The 17659-nt window shown below is 45.6% G+C and overlaps 1 protein-coding gene across 1 annotated transcript; it reads right to left on the bottom strand.

The window, feature by feature from the left end:
- Nucleotides 1-2750: 2750 nt before the first annotated feature.
- Nucleotides 2751-12781, bottom strand: STRAP (serine/threonine kinase receptor associated protein). Its single transcript, XM_082256530.1, has 9 exons — nt 12578-12781; nt 11957-12092; nt 10891-10972; nt 10639-10711; nt 10285-10384; nt 9073-9210; nt 5115-5251; nt 4398-4547; nt 2751-3092 (listed from the first exon to the last, which is right to left on the bottom strand). The coding sequence occupies exons 1-9, from the start codon at nt 12687-12689 to the stop codon at nt 3037-3039; spliced, it is 984 nt and encodes a 327-aa protein (XP_082112656.1). The 5' UTR covers nt 12690-12781; the 3' UTR covers nt 2751-3036.
- Nucleotides 12782-17659: the final 4878 nt, after the last annotated feature.

The raw sequence follows: 17659 nt of genomic DNA, 5'->3' as shown, positions 1-17659 counted from the left end.
CTACCTACCTGCCCGTTTAAACTCTTTCCCATCCATTCCCACTTTCTCTAACCCCACCTAAACAACCTAGTCGATAGGGATTTTCAAAATCCCCTCTTTCTGTTACCATGTTTGGGATTGCACTTACCCCTGATTCTTTTCTTCCCATATATTTTTAAATTGTAAGGTTCGGGTGTACAGTATGATTACACAATCTATACTTCAAAGGATGCAATTGGAAATCTGTTGCACTCTAGCTGGCTGTAGCTCCTGTTCATTACTGGCATCTCTTGTTTTTACTACCTATTCTTCTTGGTTGCACCCAGATTCTGCTGTAGTTTCCCCTGCATACGTACTATTGGATATCATTCATCCTGTATACTGGATGAGGTCTTTCAAAAAAAAAAAAAAAACACCACTCATGCCTACACTCTTCCGGGCAGGTGCTAGCAGAAAAATTCCAGTGTAAAAATAGGAAGTTTAGGTGCAAAATTACATGAGTTTAAAAGCTATAATTAAAGCAGAGCGGCCACCCAAAAGGAGAAACTCCCACTTGTCTGAACCCTCCCTAACCCCCTCCGATGCCACATTTGGAACTCTTTGCGCATGCGCAGTGGGGAACTGGCCAGTTTCCCTTACAGGCAATGGCAGCAGCATTTCTGGTGAGTGTGAGTGCAAGAGACGAGTGTGGCACCTTGACATGGATGAGCACCTTCCAGCAATAAGAAAATTAGCACTTTGAACACCTTTGCACAGTTTTTTTAAGCTTTTTATGAACTTCATTATTCCATGCACTTAATTTATGAACTGAACTCTTATTAGTGGAAGAATTTTTTTTATATATATTTGATTACATCGCTTATTTTGCACATTTATTTATTGACCCATTATAGGGATTCCTTTGCACTTTTAGTCCCGGTTCACATTTCTGCGATGTGGGAATGCTGCGAATATACAGCGTGTTCCCACATCGCATTCGCACCCCTGGCAGTTCACACTGCCATATGCGATACGCTGGAGGTGTCAATTAAGGGTCCATGTAAACTGCAACTTGTAAACAGCCGTTTAGGAGCATTTGGGCGTTTTTTTCAGAAGCCCCTGAACCCACCTCAATGTTATCTTATCTGTCCATGTACACAGGGTCGTTTGCAGTCATTTACAGGCAGTTGAGTTCAGTGAGTTAGAACGTGTGTTTCCCGGCGTTTAGCGCTCGCGTTTTTCCATTTTAAAGGGGAATGATTTTTTGACCTGTAGAAACGGTTCTGAACGCAAACGCAACACAACGGACATTTAAACGTCCTTTAAATTCCAAGCATTCTAGTCCAGTGTACATGAAGCCTAAAAGTGAAACGACACTATCAGATCGCATATCGCAGTGCGATCTGAAAGTTCGCACAGAATCGGACCGCACTAGTGTGAACCACCATGCGATCCGATTCTGCTGCGGACCAAAAAAAAAAAAGGGTCCTGTGCGAGTTGTAGTAGCAGTGCGCTCCGAATTACATGCGATCTCTGTCATCGCAAAAATTTGAACTGGCACTGAATACCGATACACAATTTTTAGCACTCCTATCACTGTTATCCATTTCATTTAGCAAGCGCGGTTTTATAAAAATTTTTTTTTTTTTTTTTTAATGCCTCTGACCCTTGCTCTATAATGGAAATCTAAACATAGCTGCGTAAAAAAAAAAAAAACACACACACACCACACCTTTCAGGGGCACATTTCGCAGACAAAAAAATAAAAATTAAATTTCCATGTCTGGGGCAGCTACTGGCAAAAATCAAATTAGTGCCGGTGGTTGTAAAACGCTGCTTGCTCACACTGTGCGAACAGCTGCAGCTGTCAGAAATGTATTCTATACAAATCAATGGCCAGTACCACTACTGTTTGCATGTAACCATTCATCTGAACACTTACATGTGTATGGGAGACTCTGACTGACCATGGATGCAGCTAATCAGCCATTTTGTATGCAGTCATATCACAGTGTTGCTGCATGTAGAGGCACTGAATACAGCAAGCTATTCGCAGATGAAACTGCTATGTGAATGTAGTCTAAATCTTCACATTGAAATGACTAAAGGATATTAAAACTCCACAACCAAACTACTGCACCTACATTAACCACTTGCAGCCCTCAGGCCATTTACATAGCAGCCTTGGGTGAAAGCAATTATACTACGATCACTGCTGCAGCCATAATCCTGGGACTGCTGCAAACTATCAAGCCAGCTGCCAACATAGGAGGAACATCTTTTCCTTAACCTCCTCTGATGAATGAATACAGAAGCAACAAGTATTTCATCACTGATAGCTTTGGTTGGTTGTTTACTGTTACCGGCTAGGCAAGCATCTGATCAAACTGATCTCAGTTTTAGCATATGTTTTTTTTTTTTTTTTTGGGGGGGGGGGGGGGGGGTGCAGAGAAGAGACAAGGGGTCTAATACACTGTAGAGTACCAGTCACTTCCCCTGATATCACAAGGGATGTGGTTCATCCTTTGTGATAGCAATACAGTTAGAATTTATTGTTGGCTACATTTCATTATGAGAACTCCTGTAGAAGTAAAGAAATTAGAGCCATAGCTACCTAGATACAAGTACTCATATAGGATATGCACAAGACCAGGTTTCATTTCCAAAAGCCACAGAAAGGGCAGCTCCCAGTTCAGTTCAGATTACACAGAACACATCTGGGGGAGACCAAGCTCCACCCACAATCAGGTGATTATAGGAGTACCACCCTCCTACCCAGAACAGGGACGCAGTTGTACAATCATTCCCCATACACTTTATTCACAGAAGTGGAACTACAATATTAATGAATGTCACAAAGTGGTCAGAACCAGGCCGGAGTCAGAGGAAACTCCAAGAAAATAAATTGTTTTCCATCTCCGAACAGTCTACCACATGGCTGGAATTACTCGTGTGTCCTCTGCCAATCTGCTCCCTCCAATGCTGCTGCTGGGAGGAGTGCGCACTTCCACAAGCGTCTGCCATTTCCGGAGTCTCGATATCTGCACATCTCACAATGCCATTCGAGGACTTGGCACTTCAGGCTTTAATTTCAGCAGACGTGTTGTAGATGGAGTCTTCAGAGACCAGCTCCTCTGCGAAGACAAAAGGCAACAGAAATGACAACCTGGAAGGATCACACGCAACAATCCCCATACACACACACAAAAAAAAAAAACACAACACACTCCACCGTTCCAGGTTCCCATCCACATAGTAAAAACTTTTTTTTTAGGCTACGTTTCCACCAGTGCGACGCCAAAGTCGCACGATTTAGAGTGCAACTTTGATCTGACTTTACACTCTCTGGCTCAAAGTCGCATCAAAGTAGTGCAGGCACCTTTTCAAAGTCACTGCAACTTTTAGATGGGAATGGGTGCCATTGAAATCAATGAGCTGTGACTTGTCATGTGACTGTGTGTCCAAAGTCGCACGTAGTTAGGTTTACCAGGATTAACCCTGTCTGTACTGAGCTGGTGGATTTACTTTGTAAAGTAGATGTGCACAAAGTTCTAATAAAGGGTTAAAAATCATAATGTAAATACATTTAACCACTTCAATACTGGGCACTTTTACCCCCTTCTTGCCCAGGCCAATCTTCAGCCGTCACACTTTAAAATGACAATTGCACGGTCACGCAACGCTGTACCCAAATTAAATTCTTATTCCCCCCCCCCCCCCCCCCACACACACACAAAAAGCTTTCTGGTGGCATTTAATTACTGTTTTTTTTTTTTAATAGTTTGTCAGAAAATTTTGTAAAATAATTAGTTTTTCTCTGTTACTGAAGTGCGCTTATGAGGCGGCACTGATAATCAGTACCCTGCAGGTATCCCGTGAGGAGATGCCGCTGATCGTGTGAGGCGAGGAGAGCCGATTACCAGCACTTCTGTGTTTACATGTGATCAGCTGTGATTGGACACTGCCAAATCACATGGGTAATGAGCAGTGTCATTGTTTTACTGAGATCAGGAGTGCTGTGGGCACGCAAGCAGTGAGACTGGGGCAACGTCATCCCAGAACAAGAGGGAATCCCGCTCGCCAACATTTGACTATACCGTAAGCAGATGGTGGTTAATAAGCGCAATTATGAATAGAACCTGCCTATACAAGAAACTAGAAGAGAAAAAAAACAAACAAAACAAAAACAGTATTATTTTGCAGTATACCAATCATTAGAAGTGGTGGCTGCATTAATGCGCTCTCTTTAACCAGCCCCCCACCTTCAGGATTTATTAATAAAGACGGATTGTTGCAAGCACCAATGTCAGTCTAAAAACGGTTTGTTTTTGGGTTTAATGCTGCTTTAATCTGGGCAAGCTAGGCAGCTGGGGTATTGGTTATATAGGTGAAATGTGAAGATCCACTTTAAGATGTCCAGCAAGATTTTTTAACTTTACCTGGCAAAACGCATTTCCACAATCCATACGTTTTCCCCACTGCTGTCTGCCAGAGGCGTAAAGTACCGTCTTCTGAACCGCTGGCGTACAGTTCCCCATCTGGGCTGAAGCGCACACAATGGACTGGACCAAAATGACCTTTGTAGGATTCTGCAAAGAACAATTTCATTGAGCAGGAAAATGGCAAATCCCTTCCAAAAACCCCAATACCACCAAGCAGAAAATTGCCAGCTACCTTATGGAAACCCTAACAGTTAAATATATAAAAAAAAAAATAAAAACCATCTTAGAAAAGTGCAGCATAGACCAACCCCTTCTACAAAACCCAATATCACTGAGCAGGAAATGGACTACTTTCCAGGAGGCCCAATATAACCGAGCAGGAACCTACCCACAGCCCTGCAGGAACCCCAACAGTTCAAATACACATCGGACAAAGTGAAGAAGCTCTAGAAATTGCAGCGCACACGCTTACTATTACTATTATCACCCTGAGATGACAAAGCAGCTTGTCAAACTTCACCAACTCCAATTCTGAGGAGGTTGCAATTTTATAAAATGAACATTACTCACTGAAAATGCTAGTTCTCTGGCTGTCATGAGTTTTGCACCCCTGTTATGGGTAGGTATTCACTGCTGCATGGTGCACTAGAAGATTTACTAACAGGACAGTTTGAGCCTCAGAGCGCATGCTGTGATCAGATCAATGGTGCATACCCAGCTCCTCTCCACTGCTGTAGTCATACTTGTACAGCTTGAAGTCATCTCCTCCAGCCACAATACATTCTTTCTCTGGATGGAGCGATGCAGAATTGATGGGGGCTGGAGCTTCAAACGACTTGATCAGCTCAAGACTAAAAAGGAAAAAAAGATTTAAAAGTTAACATTTCCAGAGTGCTGTCCCATGTCTGCTGGCAGGCAAAGTTTAACAAGCACTTTTTTGGAAAGCACCCAAATTAAAAACATGAATTTCATTTTATATTATCCACATCACAACTATCCAAGGCTTAAAATGCTCAGGGACTTCAGTGTGGTTCATTTTTTTTTTTTATCTCAGTCCTGTATACATCAGTGGTCCTCAACTCCGGTCCTCAGGGCCCACTAACAGGCCAGATTTTAAGTATTCCCTTAGGGAGATGCAGACTGGAGCACTGCAATCACTGAGCAGCAAATTATATCACCTGGGATGTATTTCAGTTATCTTGCAAACCTGGCCTGTTATTGGGCCCCAAGGACCACTGTTGTAGATTATACCCTTTGCAGTCTACCCAAACTTTTTTTTTTTTTTTTTTTTTTTAATGGCGATAACATTTTATTTAGTAGCAAAATTGGGATTCATATTTGTTCCCTTTCTCAATTGAAACTAAAATGTAAAAAAAAAAAAAAAAATGCATTTTGCTTTAAATTTTTCTCAATGCAGCATTACACGATTTTTGCAGCCTCAAATAATTTCTCCCAAAATATAATCAAAGACCCTCAATTAACCTCCCTGGCTGTATGATTAGGTTTGGAATTTTGTACCAAAAGCGGTACAATTTTTTGCATGGAAATTTGATTCTTCGTAATTACTGACTTAAACCGGACCAAACAAGAGACTCTAGTAGACATCCTAAAAGTGATAAAGTTTGAAACACAAAATCATGAATTCTAATCTAAAATATAAATTTTATTCAATAATGTAATAAATAAATTATTCAATAATGTAATAAATAATGAAATTTGTCAAACAAAGAAAATTCAATAAACATCCTATCCTGAGTGTGATCAATTTTGAAACATGGAACTGCACAAAGTCCGACGTCACAATGGAACCTGGTTTCTTTTCTGACTTTCTTTCCATTGCCATCTCTCTTTCAGCAGCAAACTATGCACATCCTGGCAGGTGCTGCCTTTTTTGCGGTTGGCGGGATATAGTCCGCAAAGTGACGACCGGTCAGGCTTTCTGATTTGACGTCAACAGCGCGACGTCCAGGTCTATTTACAACTACTGACGGCTTCTGTTGGTTGACAAAAATCTGCTTAGCCACCTTCCAGACAAACTCTCTCGGCTCTGTCGACACCTCCCATGGTTTTGTTATAGTCCATCACGACTTGCGGCTTCAGCACATCTTTCCCACATTTTGTGTGGACCATGGCAGTGGAGGTATTGTGCACAGTATTCATGAGACACACGTCCTTGTCTCGCCATCGCATTGCCATCATCTTACCCTTCTGCCAGGCAACCATTTCTCCAGTTTTTATTTATTTTTATTTTTTTTTGGCAAACAGATGGCATGTCTCGTCGGTTAGGCCTAACGGTACCATATGCGTCAGTTTTGTTTTGTAGCAAGACCTTATATAGTTCCGGGGACGTGTAGAAAGCATCCGTGGTCACACAATATCCCTGGTTCAGCAATGGCTCCAGAAGTGTAATGACAGATGTGGCCATCCCATAGCCGCTGTACCTGGGGTTGAACTTCGTGCCTTTACCGGTGTAAATTACCGAATTCCAGATGTACCCAGTGGGTGACTCGCAGAGCATATAGGATTTTATGCCAAACCGCGCTCTTTTGGATGCAATGTACTGTATCCAGCTTAGGCATCCCTTGTAGGCCATCAAATTTTCATCCAAGCTGACGTCCCTTTCTGGCACGTAGGTCCGCTGGAAATTGACCACAATAATTTGCCATACGTCCCAGATTTTTTTGAGTTTGGGCGCAGGATGCGTGGCCTCAAACTCGTCATTGTTTGTGAAGTGGAAATACTTCATAATCAGGGAAAAGCAGTATTCAGACATCACGGTGCCAAAAAAAGGAGTGGCCAGTAACTTGTTGGTGGTCCAGTACCATTTCTGGAACGGTATCCCCACCAACCCCTGAAGAATGATGAGTCCCAGAAACTGCCAGATGTCCTCTTTCGTCACCGGTTCCCACTTTCTGCTCCTGGAAAATCTGGCATGCAGCGTAGCGGATTGCTGCTCTTGGTAGCGATTAGTTTCCGTGACAATTTTTTTAATTACCTCCTCAGTGTGGAATAAATTGCAGGTATGCCAGAGGGTAGTCACGCTCGACATCTACCTTCATCCCAGGTGATCCAGTGAACGGGAATCCTGGGGGGCGCTACCTGGTCCGCATCGCAGTCAATAGAGCACATCGCTGAGGTCAGGTGCAGGATCTTCGCCGTTGTCACTTGCCAGATCAGTGTCAGAAGACAAATCACCCCACGACTCGCTATCGCTCAGTTCTGCGAGCACCTCCGTGTCGGTGTCATTCAAATGGTCCAAAAGCGCTTTAGTAAAGTGGCGCTTTGACGCCATGTTATATTTTTTTTTTGGGCACAAATGACAGTATAATGGCAGGCAAGGGGCACTGTACTGTAATATCAGATCTGAGGTAATACAGTGTAATCCTCTCAGATTACAATGCATCACCTCTTTTATTTATTTTTACACTTTTGAATTTCCCGCCCAGTTCCGCTCCAGTGCGCCGCCTCTGCTCGCAGGGAACGGAACCAGGAAGTCAGACGCCGGTCAGCGGGCGATCAGAGCGAAGCACATCGCTGGATCGCCGGGACAAGGTAAGTGGACTACTCTGGCACTTAAGGGGGCTCCGCTGGCACTCTGCAATGCTACCCCGAGCGTGACTCGGGATTACCGCTCCTGACAGTAAAAATAAACCCCGAGTCACGCTCGAGATCACCGCCAATGAGGTTAAAAAGACATCACATGTTGCTATCAGCAAGCAGTAGATTGCTATGGCACAGATCTGCTGCAGAAGACCCTGGACAGAGCGAATATGGTTCTGCCCAATGACAAAGTGCTACAGGCGCTCCTTTGGAGCAAGATCATTTTAGCTCCTGGACTAAGAGCTGGGTACCAATCAGCAGTACCAGCACTAAAGCTGATGTGGGCCACAGAGACCCGTGCCCTTAAAAAAAAAAAAAAAAAAACTACCTGGATGGTTCTGGGAAAAAAAAAAAAAAAAAAAAAAAAAAAAAAAACACTATCCCTGTGCCCTTTTAATAAAAAATAAAATTGCAGCAGTTTTAGGGGCTGCTACACCTGAGTCTCTTATCTCTTTCGAACCTTAACACTAAAGCCCCATGCACACACGCAGATCGTCGTCATACAAATGTTCGTCTTTTCTCCCCGGGATGTCGGTGTCTGTTGAAAAGTGCAAAGACAGCACAAGGACAGCACAAGAACTTTGTCCGCAGACTTCAGCTGACTGCAGAAGTGATGTCATGTAATGGTTAACTTTCCCTGTGTTTTTTATTTTCTGAGCATGCCCAGTCTTGCAAATCTGCGGTCTGTCGGCTGATTTCTGTACTGACAGGCGAACAATCGTCCGTTCTGGTGTCTGCAGACAAAAATTTTCATGTTTGCAAGAAAGACTCTTGTCCGCAGATTGTGTGCAGACATCTGTCGGAGGCACCATACTAACACGCATACAATCGGCAGATCTTTCGTCCGCCGACGTTTGTATGACGACGATCTGCGTGTGTGTACGGGCCTTTAGTCTTACCCCAAGATCCAATCTCCAAATTCTTAACCTAACGCTTCAAATTAACTGTCACACCTCACCAGTTACTACTACTACAAGAAAGGGGTAATTCTGCAGTGTGCCTTTCCTCATCAGGGGGCAATGACACAAAACAGATTATCCACAAATGTCCTTAGTCACAGCTCTTTACACACCTGGATGTATTGTACAGCGCTATAGTTCTGCCATATGTGATGAGCAGCGTTTCCCCCTCTGGTATGTACTCCATACTGCTGACCGATAAATTAAAGTTCAGCGTTTTTACCTCCGTCATGCTGGCTCGGTCCCACAACCTGCAATAAGGGCATAAATGTTAAAATGACAGCATCAAAAAGATGGAGAGCATCTATTCTAGACTGACGACTTAAAAAGCCAAAACACAATGAAGGCCATAGACCAACCCATATTAACCACTTCTGGACTGGAAGGATTTGCCTCCTTTATGACCAGGCCATTTTTTGCCATTCGAAAGATTCCAAATCTAATTTTTTCATAATTTTTGGCCAATTTGTATTTTGCCCATAAAAAAAAAAAAAAAAAAAAAATCAAAATAAGTATTTTGATTGGTTTGCGCAAATGTTATCGTGCGATTTTTAGCAGGACTGCGACATTGTGGCGGACAGATCGGACCCCTAACATTGGACACTTGGGGGGGACCGGTGACATTACTAAAGTAATCAGTGCTAAAAATATGCACTGTTACTGTAATTACACTGGCAGGGAAGGAGTTAACACCATGGGCGATCAACAGGTTAAATGTGTACCTAGGGGGTGATTCTAATGTGTGGGGGAAAGACTTAGTAGATGGAAAACAGGTCTCGGAACACAGGAGCCCTGTTTCAATCAGTGACAGATGAGCGGTGTGCCGTGTTTACAATGGCACACCGCCTTCTGTCAGTCTCTGCAGTGATCACTGGGTTCCCGACAGCCATCGCGGACGCCGAACCCGTTGCTTAGCTGCGGAGCTAGAGAGCTGTCACGCAATTGCACCACCCAAGACCCACTCCCGCGAGCGGACGTACCCATACGTCAGTTTGCGCAGTAGAGCCAGCCGGCCACAGTATATCTGCGGCGGCTGGTCTTTAAGTGGTTAATATGCACATTGTGAATTTGCAGTCCGGTCTGTGGAGATCACTATCTCTGTGCAAGACTGCAGAATATACTAGAGCTTTAAGGCTAATGCCACCTTATAAAACCATATTACATCCAAATTTAGTGTCTGACATGGTGCTCAGCGCGCCCCCCCCCCCCCACACACACACACACACCCCCCAACAGCGTGCAGGGGTTCTTCTCTCCCATAACTGTCGCGTTTGCCTTTAGTGAAGTAATGCCTCCAATGACTACTGCAACAGATCACATCTTACCTCACAGTTTTATCATCAGATGCAGAGATGATCTGCCTGTCATCATTATACCACAAAGCCTTCTTAATAGCCGATGTGTGACCCCCAATTTGTTCTGGATCTACGAAAAGAAGTAGAAGTGTCAGTTTTAGCATGACTATTCCCTCTGACCCAACATAGTGATTGTACAGACAGACAGACAGACAGACAGACAGACAGACAGACAGACAGACAGACAATCTATGCACAGGGAGACAGACATCGGGAAGGACACCACCATGGAGACCTGACCATCAGAGCTGCCATCCACCACCTACCCTTTCACAAAACAATACAGAGAAAGGCATACACCGCCACCACCCACATCACACCTACCAGCTTCCGGCTTGTTGAGGTCATAAATGCGCAAGAGCTTGTCTTGTCCTCCTGTCAGAAGATGATTGCTGTCCTAAAATAGAAGGAATTAGATCGTAAGCTCTGGCGAGCACCCCCCCCCCTCCCCCCAAACATGTTCTATATTCATGCATTCCCTAAAAAAAAGTGTCCTGAACACAACACTAATAAGCCAGAATTTACCACTTAACTTACCACTTAAGTGAACCTTTTATAGACAGGACATGCATTTACCTGGGTAAAGTCAACACTCTTTACAATGTGCTTGTGAGCCAAAGTGAACAACTCGTCCCCTGTGACTGCATCCCAGACTTTCCTAGAAGAGAGGACAGGAGAGTCAGTGGAACTGCACACCAAGATTGATCATGGGTATTTGTAGTATTAAGGATTTTTTTTTTTTTTTTTTTTTTTAATCGCACCAACCGTTTGTGCATTTACAACATGAGGGCAGACAGTACAGTTATACAATTCAATACAGGAGGAATCAGAGGGTCCAGCTTACAATCAAAGATAAGAAGGAAGATAATGAAGACTTGGAATTTTTGACTTCGCTCCATTCACACTTTTACGACTCCAAAGTTTCCCCAACTTTGGAGTGCAACTTGGAAACGACTCTGGCTTTGACCAGTGACAATGGGCTGTATAACATACAGATACGACTTCCATGCAAGTTTATGGCTCTCAAGTTGCATGAAAGTCAGACCAAAAAGTAGTGCATGGACTACTTTGAAGTTGCTGCAACTTTAAGTCACGCATATATGAATGCTTCTCATTGGAAAACATGGGGAACAACTTGTCATGCAACTTTGATGCCCAAGTTGCATGACAAGTCGCACAAGTGTGAATGGAGCCCTAACTTGCGGTCTCTAAAAGCCATACTGGAAAAGTACCTATATATATTATCTACCACAGTGTTTCTCAACTCCGGTCCTCAGGGCCCACTAACAGGCCAGGTTTGCAACAAAATTGAAAATACATCACAGGTGATATAATTTGCTGCTCAGTGATTGCAGTATTCTAGTCTGCATCTCCCCAAGGTAATACTTAAAATCTGGCCCGTTAGTGTGCCCTGATGACCAGAGTTGAGGAACACTGCTCTACCACTTAGCACAGTCAATCTGGGGAGAATAAGAGACGCTCAGATGAAATCTGAATGGCATCTCCACTACTGTCACAAATACTAAAGGAAGCAATGACACCTTCACTCCCCAAGGCACAGCAGGGTCACCTCAGTACAGTAAAAGAGGTGGAGCCCCCTCCCCTGGGCATCCAATGAGTATCTCCATTTCGCTATACTTACGCTGTGAAATCTGCAGCGGCCGTGGCAGCTTTTGTAGCATTTTTGTTAAGCGTGGCCCCCCAGACTGCCCCCTTGTGGCCCAGAAATGTTCCAATCCAATCTCCAGTGTCACCCTGACGTAGCATGGGCTTCCCATCTGCAAAAAGAACAAAGAAATTAGCGGGGATGCTGGGAAAAGTATCAGGTGAGTTGCTGACCTCCCATAAATAGGCTTGTAGCCTGACTGTCTTATTGATCTTCTGGCTTTGATGTAATGAGACCCTGACCCAGGACAAGCCTCTATATAAGGACTTTATAACAGACTATGTGTTCCTGTCCTAGTACAAGGATAGGAAAGTACTGAAGCCAGAGGGTCAGCATTACAGCCAGGTGAATCAGCAATGGCAGACTAGCCCTGTATGTTTCTCATGAGAAGGAGGAGGGGCACTGGGTGTAAGAAAGGTGTGTGGGAAACAAAGCCGTGGATTGGGGGGTGTTAGTAGTCAGCAGTATGGTGGAGAAGGGCTATTGGCTGAGAGGTTGGAGTAGTAGTAGTATGACTGATTGGGGGGACAGTATAACAGTGGGGTGTACTGGTTGGAGGGAGCCGTATTGTGAGGCGGTATTGGCCAGCGGTCTCACCCTTGCAGGCGCTGATGAGGAAGAACCCGTACGGGGTGACCCCGGAGAAAGCCAGGTCCACCACAGGCCGGGTGTGACCGGAACAGGTCAGCGGAGTTTGCCGCATTGCCATCTCTGCGCCGAATACAGCTGCAACACCGTCTCGCTACCAGGTGGACGGGAACCGGAAGTGACGAAGCGGAAACGCGACTGCCATGTTAGATGAGGGCGAATATGTTGAGAAGCTCTGTCCAATCAAGGAGCGCGCAGCTGTGGCGTAGTGTCGGGGTGTGGAAGAGCCGAAGGCGGGGTTTTGTATGAGGCGAAAGATGTTTTGTTGCCTGTGGTAACCGCAGTGCATCTGCTCTTAGTGAAGGCGGGGCTTTCTACCACGCGGCTGTGTAAGAATTATTCTGTAGCCTATGGAGGATGGTGCTGAGCAGTGACCTCTCCAATGTACCCCTATAATCGGCTCATCCGACCACAGCCAGAGGACAAGGGACCCCCGTAATCGGCTCATCCGACCACAGCCTGAGACCTCCTTTATTTACCCAAATGACCACAGTCAGAGGCCCACCCCAATGTATCCCTATAATCAGGTCATCTGACCACAGCCAGAGACCTCCTTTATTTACCCCAATGACCACAGTCAGATGCCCCCCCAGTGTACCCGACTGACCACAGCTAGAGCCCCCCCAATATAGCCTGCTAACTATAGCTAGAGACCCCATAATGTACACAGCCAACCATGGCTTCAGACCACCCAATGTGTCCTGCTGACCACAGCCTTCAACCCTATACCAATGTACACTGGCAACCAAAGATACGGATACCTCCAGTGTACCTTGCTGGTCACATCCAGAGATTCCAACCAGAGCCAAAGACCACTGCCAGATAACCCCCCCCCCCCCCTTATCTACCCTGCTGACCACAATCAGATTTACCCCACTGACCACAGCCATAGACCTCCCAATGTACTCCACCAATCATAGCTAGAGACCTCCAACCAATGTACCCTGCTGATCACTGCCAAAGACCCCCCGCCCCCAATCTACCCCCACCAACCTCTGCCTGATACCCCCCCAATATACCCTGCTTACCATAATCAGATGTACCCCACTGACCACAGCTAGAGGTCTCCCAATGTACCCCACTGATCCACCAAACACAGCTAAAGACCTCCAACCAAGTTACCCTGAGGATCACTGCCAAAGACCCAAATAAACACAGCCAATTAACCCCCAATCTACCCCCACCAACCTCTGCCAGATACCCATATAATCTCCCCTGCAGACCACAATCAGATTTACTCCACTGACCACAGCCAGAGGCCTCTCTATGTACCCCACTGATCCACCAATCACAGCTAGAGACCTCCAACTGAGGTACCCTGCTGATCACTGCCAAAGACCCAACTAACCACAGCCAAAGACCCCCCAATCTACCCCCACCAGCCTCTGCCAGATACCCTCCTAATCTACCCTACTTACCACAATCAGATGTACTCCACTGACCACAGCCAGAGGTCTCTCAATGTTCCCCATTGATCACAGATAGAGACCCCCCAACTAATGTACCCTGCTAATCACTGCCAAAGGCCCCATGACCACAGCCAGATCCCTTCCACCCACAGTCTACTGAGTCGGCCATAACCAGAGACCCAAAATGTACCCTACTGACCACAACCAGGAACTCCCCAATGCCAACCACAAGCAAAAAAACCCTACCAATGTACCCCACCAACCACAGACTCCCCCCCCCCCCATGTAACCTGTTGACCACAGCCAGAGATCCCCTAGTGTACCCCACTACCTACAGCTAGAGAGACTCCCCACCAACCATGGCTTATGACCCCCCATATATCGTGCTGTCCACAGCCAGGGAACCCAAAACACCCTGCCAATCAAAGGTAGAACCCCCCCCCCCCTCCAATGTATTGAACCAACCACAGCCAAAGTTCACCCAATGTACCCTGCTACCCAGAGACAGATACTCCACTGACCACAGCCAGAAACCCCTGAGTCTATTCTACCACCTCTGCCAGAGACCTCCCTGATCTACCCTGCTGACCACAATCAGGGACCCCTCCCCCCCAAATGTACTTTGGTGACCACAGCCAGAGATACACCCCTCCCAATGTACCTCGCCGACTACAGTCATAGATCCCCCTATTCTACCCCACTGACCACAGCCATGTACTTTACCAACCAAAGACACGGACCTACCAATATAACTTGCTGACACAGCCTTAGAACCTTCTAATCTACCTCATTGACTGCAGCCAACGAGCCATGGTTTACTCCCCCAATCTAGACTAGAGTTCCATTTGTTCCAGTTGGTTATGTCCCCTCCCCACTATTCTACCAATAGGAAATTCCCCCGCTGTTCCACCAGTCAGAAATGCCTAACATATCCGGTAAAATATCTGGGTTCAGTAGTCCATCTCTTCACTGACGTGAAATATCACCATCCCCCTCCTACTGGCGCCATCTGTTCCATGGTGCCGTAGTAGCGGTGCGGGTGGTGAGGAGGAGGGGGCGGTGATAACATTCTGTTAATAGAATCTTTCCATAACTTTTCCATTCACGTCTGTTGAAGATGGGTTTCCATGGTAACACCATCAGTCCCAGCTAAGGATAACATATAGCAATGATTTTTCCAAAAGGCAGAAATAACACGTTCTAAAATGATGCCCTCTGACTAACTCTTTCCACTAAGGCCCCTTTCACAAGGGCTTTCCAATCAGGTCCATCTGTCTGTTTCTCAGGCGGACCTGATCGGATGCTCCATGTACCTCTATGGAACAGCGGATGTCAGCGGTGACATGTCCGCTGACACCCGCTGCTATCCGATCCGATGTGGTCCGTGAAATCCAGACGGATGGTAACCCTATTTTCCATCCGTCTGGAGGATCGGATCGGATGAATAAGGACAGGCGGTCCATTTTCATCCGATCTCTAATAGAGGAGAGCGGGAATCTGACAGCTCCCTATCTGCAAAGTAAGCGGAGACAAAACTGTCATCCGCCTGCTCAGCGGGGATCGGCTGATCGATCCCCGGTGAGCAAAACGGAGTCCGCCGGGTGTGTGGTCACTGACTGAAAGCCCCGTACACACACACAGATCGTCGTCATACAAATGTTCGTCTTTTCTCCCCGGGATGTCGGTGTCTGTTGAAAAGTGCAAAGACAGCACAAGGACAGCACAAGAATTTTGTCCGCAGACTTCAGCTGACTGCAGAAGTGATGTCATGTAATGGTTAACTTTCCCTGTGTTTTTTATTTTCTGAGCATGCCCAGTCTTGCAAATCTGCGGTCTGTCGGCTGATTTCTGTACTGACAGGCGAACAATCGTCCGTTCTGGTGTCTGCAGACAAAAATTTTCATGTTTGCAAGAAAGACTCTTGTCCGCGGATTGTGTGCAGACAGCTGTCGGAGGCACCATACTAACACGCGTACAATCGGCAGATCTTTCGTCCGCCGACGTTTGTATGACGACGATCTGTGTGTGTGTACGGGGCTTGAACTCCCCAAATTCACCAATGTTTAGATTTTCAACCGAACACCTGCCTAGTGACCATATTTTATATATGGGCATTCTGGGTTTGCTGTAGGAGTGATTTTACTGACTACATACTCTAGAAAGAATCTGCAAATGACCCCTCTGACATTATTGCCTCGTTTTCACTGAGCGGATCGGTTCGGGTCAGTTCGGTACGGTACGCTATTTTGAGTGTTTCCATTATGAAAGTGGCCCATACAACCGAACCAAACCGCACCATTCCTGGTCCTCCTTCAGATGTAGGGCCATAGGAAATGGTACGGTTAGGGCGGAGCTACTGGCGTCACACGATACATTCCACTGATTGGTGGACAGGAAAACGTCAATGCTCACGTCAAAACAAACAGCACGTTTGGTGTGAGCCCTGCATGGCCTCTGGTGGTCCGACTTGCAGTGGAAACGCTCACCTGAATAGGCCGGACCATTCTAACCCTTTCAAACTGTACCGACCCGAACCGTTCCGCTCAGTGGAAACGAGGCATATGTGAACCCAGCACCTTGTCTAGCAGCCCTGGGAAAGATTTCAGGACTATTTTTGTTTCTGTTTTATTCAACAAGACTGGAGAGCTTATCATAGAAATAGTGGGCAAGGCAGCCATCTGATATTCCTGCAAGGCTACGTACCAAGAGAAGTGACTGGCCCCAGGTGGTACACAAGTTGTACCTGCATTTTTCCTACAAGTTGTACCTGCATTTTTGCAGCTATTTGTCCTGTACACCCTTGTAAAACTCAGAGAAGAAAAGGATTTTTCACAGACTTACAAAGAAGGGGGCAGAGAGCTGCAATTACACACTGTACAAGATCTCTCAGTGTGGATTGGCGGGAGTGGACAGCCCCGCCCCCTTCACACAGCACACAGAGCTGAGGCTGTCAGTCACAGATTGATTCTCCCCTGTCATCATTTTTCATTTGGTGTCAGGAAAATTTGTCAGAAGCGACTCATGCAGATAGCAAAGAAACTAGACAGCAGAGAGAAATTACACTTAGTGCTTTGGAGAGAGGCAAGTAAACACTACAGAAGTATTTGCTTTGTTCAGATTTTATGTCTGAGGTTCACAACCACTTTAAGAAGGACACACTGGCTCTGAGTCATGGAGCTGAAACAATGGTTAAAATGTATCAAAACCCAAGATAAAAAATGTCATATATTGCAGCTTAGATGTGGTTGTGGTTTTCTTTTATATATTCCTATTTATTCTACCAGTAACACACTTCCTGGAATAGGATGAGAACACTTCCCCCTGTCACCCGACTGAATCTAAGGAGCAGCGTTGTCACTCCACTACGGAGTATGTTTGGACTACAGAATAGCTTCCTCTCTGCTGATCTTCATAATATAGGTGGGTGGGTTTTTAGTTCTCTGAGGTAACTTGGGTAGGGTTGAAAGCACGGCCTAAGATGACACTACAGAGTTTACAGGCAGCACTGGGTTTCTGACAAAAACAAGGGGTATTTTTTTAATTTTATTGAAGAGCTGTAATAAAATGCATTCTGAGGTTTATTTAAAGCGGAGTTCCCGGGGAAAAAAATGTTTTTGAGATA

The sequence above is a fragment of the Pelophylax lessonae genome (genome assembly GCF_965119305.1).
Source record: "Pelophylax lessonae genome assembly, chromosome: 4".
NCBI classification, from domain to species: Eukaryota; Metazoa; Chordata; class Amphibia; order Anura; family Ranidae; genus Pelophylax; species Pelophylax lessonae.
The sequence above is the reverse complement of the archived record's forward strand: the minus strand, read 5'-3'. Positions and strand labels throughout refer to the sequence as shown.